This window comes from Uloborus diversus, chromosome 9 (genome assembly GCF_026930045.1).
Source record: "Uloborus diversus isolate 005 chromosome 9, Udiv.v.3.1, whole genome shotgun sequence".
NCBI lineage: Eukaryota > Metazoa > Arthropoda > Arachnida > Araneae > Uloboridae > Uloborus > Uloborus diversus.
Window position 1 is genome coordinate 67,556,315 of NC_072739.1, and position 3,732 is coordinate 67,560,046.

The 3,732-nt window shown below is 36.8% G+C and overlaps 1 protein-coding gene across 1 annotated transcript; it reads right to left on the reverse strand.

Annotated features, from left to right (window-relative positions):
* Positions 1-307: 307 nt before the first annotated feature.
* LOC129230291 (zinc finger protein OZF-like) lies at positions 308-2,839 on the reverse strand. The gene is made up of 2 exons (XM_054864689.1): positions 1,018-2,839; positions 308-933 (listed from the first exon to the last, which is right to left on the reverse strand). Exons 1-2 carry the CDS (start codon positions 1,781-1,783, stop codon positions 308-310), a joined length of 1,392 nt encoding a protein of 463 aa, XP_054720664.1. The 5' UTR covers positions 1,784-2,839.
* Between the last annotated feature and the right edge of the window lie 893 nt (positions 2,840-3,732).

Below are 3,732 nucleotides of genomic sequence, written 5' to 3' on the forward strand. Positions count from 1 at the left end.
ACAAAATACAATGTTCCTTTTTATGTACTGCAAATGTCAAAACAAATTTCCTATTTGTTCAAATATTTGTAATCTCAACTATTTCATTTTGCCCCATATTCCCCTACTTTTTACTTTCCCGCGTTGAGAATTTGACTTTGAACAACATTTACTAGAAGATCGGATTCGTCAGAATCGATCCTCAAGTGTTCAGTCAGTCGAGAAAATTCCTAAAAACACTGTTGCTCACAGGAAGTTCGTTTTTTCCTCAGAAGAGACTTCCAAAAGTTCTTTCAAATATATATTAGGAATGTTTTTCAAATAAAATTTATAACCATGAAGAGTTCTCCTGGTATACATTCTCAATTGGAAGTGTAGAAGACTTTTCAGTGTCTTCATACATGCCAACATTAGATAAATGTGTTTTTTTGTTTGAATGCATTTTCAAGTGTTGTCTCAGGGCTCCTCCTTGTGAAAATGCCTTCGAACAAACTGTACACGAATACGGCTTCTCACCAGTATGGGTTCTCAGGTGGACTTTCAGACGAGTCGGTTGAGAAAAGGCCGCAGAACAAATTTCACAGGAAAAAGGTTTCTCGCCTGTGTGGGTTCTCATGTGATCTTTTAAGTTTCCAGATCCAGAAAATCGCTTTAAGCAAAGTTCACAGGAATACGGCTTCTCTCCTGTATGGGTTCTCAGATGTCTCCTTAAATCTGAAGCGCTGGAAAATGCCCTTGAACAACCTTCACATGAATACGGTTTCTCTCCAGTATGGATCCTCAGATGTACCTTAAAACACGAAAACTTGGAGAATGCTTTTAAACACAGCTCACAGGAATACGGTTTCTCGCCAGTATGGGTTCTCAGATGTGTCTCTAAACTTGAAGCCCTGAAAAATTGCTTCGAGCAATGTTCACAGGCAAATGGGTTCTCGTCAGTATGGGTTCTCAGATGTTGCTTTAACTGTGAAGGAGTAGGAAATTGCTTCGAGCAATGTTCACAGGCAAACAGTTTCTCGCCAGAAAGAGTTCTCAGATGTGTCTCTAAACATGAAGCCCTGGAAAAATGCTTCGAGCAATGTTCACAGACAAATGGCTTCTCGCCAGTATGGGTTCTCAGGTGTTGCTTTAAATTTGAAGCGTTGGAGAAAGCCTTCGAACAATGTTTACAGGCAAATGGCTTCTCGCCAGTATGGGTTCTCAGGTGTTGCTTTAATTGTGAAGGGGTGGGAAATTGCTTCGAGCAATGTTCACAGGCAAATGGCTTCTCGCCAGTATGGGTTCTCAGGTGTTGCTTTAAATTTGAAGCGTTGGAAAATGCCTTTGAACAATGTTTACAGGCGAATGGCTTCTCGCCAGTATGGGTTCTCAGATGTTGCCTTAACTGTGAAGGAGTGGGACATTGTTTCGAGCAATGTTCACAGCCAAATGGCTTCTCGCCAGTATGGGTTCTCAGGTGTTGCTTTAAATGCGAAGCCCTAGAGAATGCCTTTGAACACTGCTCACAGGAATACGGTTTCTCGCCAGTATGGGTTCTCAGATGTGTCTCTAAAATTGAAGCTCTGGAAAAATGCTTCGAACAATGTTCACAGGCAAATGGCTTCTCGCCAATATGAGTTCTCAAGTGTTGCTTTAAATTTGAAGCGTTGGAAAATGTCTTTGAGCAATGTTCACAGGCAAATGGCTTCTCGCCAGTATGGGTTCTCAGATGTATCTTTAACTGTGAAGCATAAGCAAATACTCTTGAACACTGTTCACAGTAATAACAATTTTTAGCATTGTTGATCTGCGTATGGCATTCCATTGCTTTACAGTAAAAAAGTGTTCATGAATGAAAAAAACAAAACACCAGACGCTTTATTTCTCGTACAATGAATGCTCAAAAATTCCTTCAGTCCATAAGCGTACTGAATCCGAAATAGAAGATAGTAGTAGTTTGTTTGTTTTTTAGTACAAAGTCTCACAGTTGAGATGAAAAAAAATAAGCGAAATTGTTCTGCCAACTCTACTTGGTCCATTAAATTTCAACACGGGCTTTCAAGGACATAAAACAAACCAAGCTTTTTGTGCTTGCAATCGTTCTTAGACTTTGTCGCAGAAGTTAAGTTTTTTCAACCATGAGTCAGAAACAGCTCTTTACTCTTTTTCAGTTTGTGTCCCGGTTACCACACTTTGCTTTGGCAGCGTCATTACAAGAATTGTCTTTTCATAAAATTAAGAAAACCTTATTTTTAAGAATGAGGTTTCATAAGTGCCTATCGATTGGCTGTTCCAATAACATCTCCTGCATACACAGAGATTTCCAAATCACACTTCTCACTGTTCTACCTTTCTCTTTCAATTTTTAAAAACGAAGTGACTGGCATGCTTTCATAGAACTATTTCTGGTGTCTGACAATTTCTAAATATTAATATAACTAAATGCCTTCTTTGAGTTTCAATCAAGCACACTTTATTCCTTGCAAAATTGCGAGTTTATGACCTTTAACTTTGCACGTGACACCCGATAAAGATTTACATTCGAAACAAGCTTTTGCAAAATAATATCGAAGTCAATGCTCTTTATCTAAGCAAGAACTACTACTACGAGAACTTGAATGCATAAAATTTGAGAATTTTACTCGCGACAGTACGAAAAGAGAGTCGAGACTAGTAGCAGCCAAAGCTTAAACTTTTCGAGATGCGCTGCAAGTTTCTGCCGATTAGGAATGTACAAAGCTCTTCATAAGTTTTAAATAAAAAAAATTAGTGGGGTTTAACTGTCCTTGTATTTCATCACACAATTACTTCTGCACAATTCCCGAGAAGAACACCCAAACACTGGTGAATATCGGGAGCGTCAATGTCTGGCATCACACTTCTGCAAATCCAACAGTATGTGTTGCAAATTATTGCTGGAAAAAAATGAAAACAATTAGAGTACATTAAAGAGAAAAACTTCAAGTAGAAGAAACACAGAACATTTAAAGTTGTGCATTAGAAAGAAAACCATTCGGACGACAAGAAAAAACAATGTGTGAAAAAACAACAAATGAAAAAAATACTTTACATTCAACGACACACGCATAGATCGTGAAGACTTTCTTTTTTATATAGAAACAGTGCTGTAGTTAGGGGAGGAAGGTGGGGGACGCACAGTGGGGCGACCCTAAAGTAATTTTGGATATTGGGCGGGAAATTAAACCATTTAACATTGCACATTTACTGTTCTACTGACAAACTGAGAACATATTCCGACTAATCTGACTAATTTTTAGCATTATTACCCGAAGATACCTTGGATTCGAAGAATTAATTCGCGTCCAAAATGTAAAAATAATAAAATACGAAAATTAAAAACCTTTAAAAATAAATAGCTTGTTGCAAGGTCTAGTGATATGTGTAATAAACGAAATTAAATGTTTATTGAAAACACATGTTTGCCTTTGAAAAAAAAAATTTTTCTTTTGATGTACGTGTATAATATTTTTAATGTGAATATTTTTGATCGGTTCAAAATATGCCCGTTCCTTGATTTTTATTTTCACTCATTTTGCCATGTATTTATAATTGTCTGTAAAAATAAATATGAGACGGTATTTTTTGGGTAAACAAACTGAAAAATGTAAACTTGTTTACTTGGCTTTAATTGTCAATATCTTTTGAATAGGCAGGTTTAGGGAAGAACTGAAACCGGATTATTAAAGCTGAAACTCTTTACAATATATATGTGATTTAATAGTTTTGTTAGCGATTTTTGTAATTCAAAAATAC

Coding starts and splice junctions, on each gene's coding strand:
- LOC129230291 (XM_054864689.1), bottom strand. CDS start 1,783: ATGGAATGCCATACGCAGATCAACAATGCTAAAAATTGTTATTACTGT. Junction 934..1,017: donor GGCTTCATGTTTAGAGACAC/ATCTGAGAACTC, acceptor AGTTAAAGCAAC/ATCTGAGAACCCATACTGAC.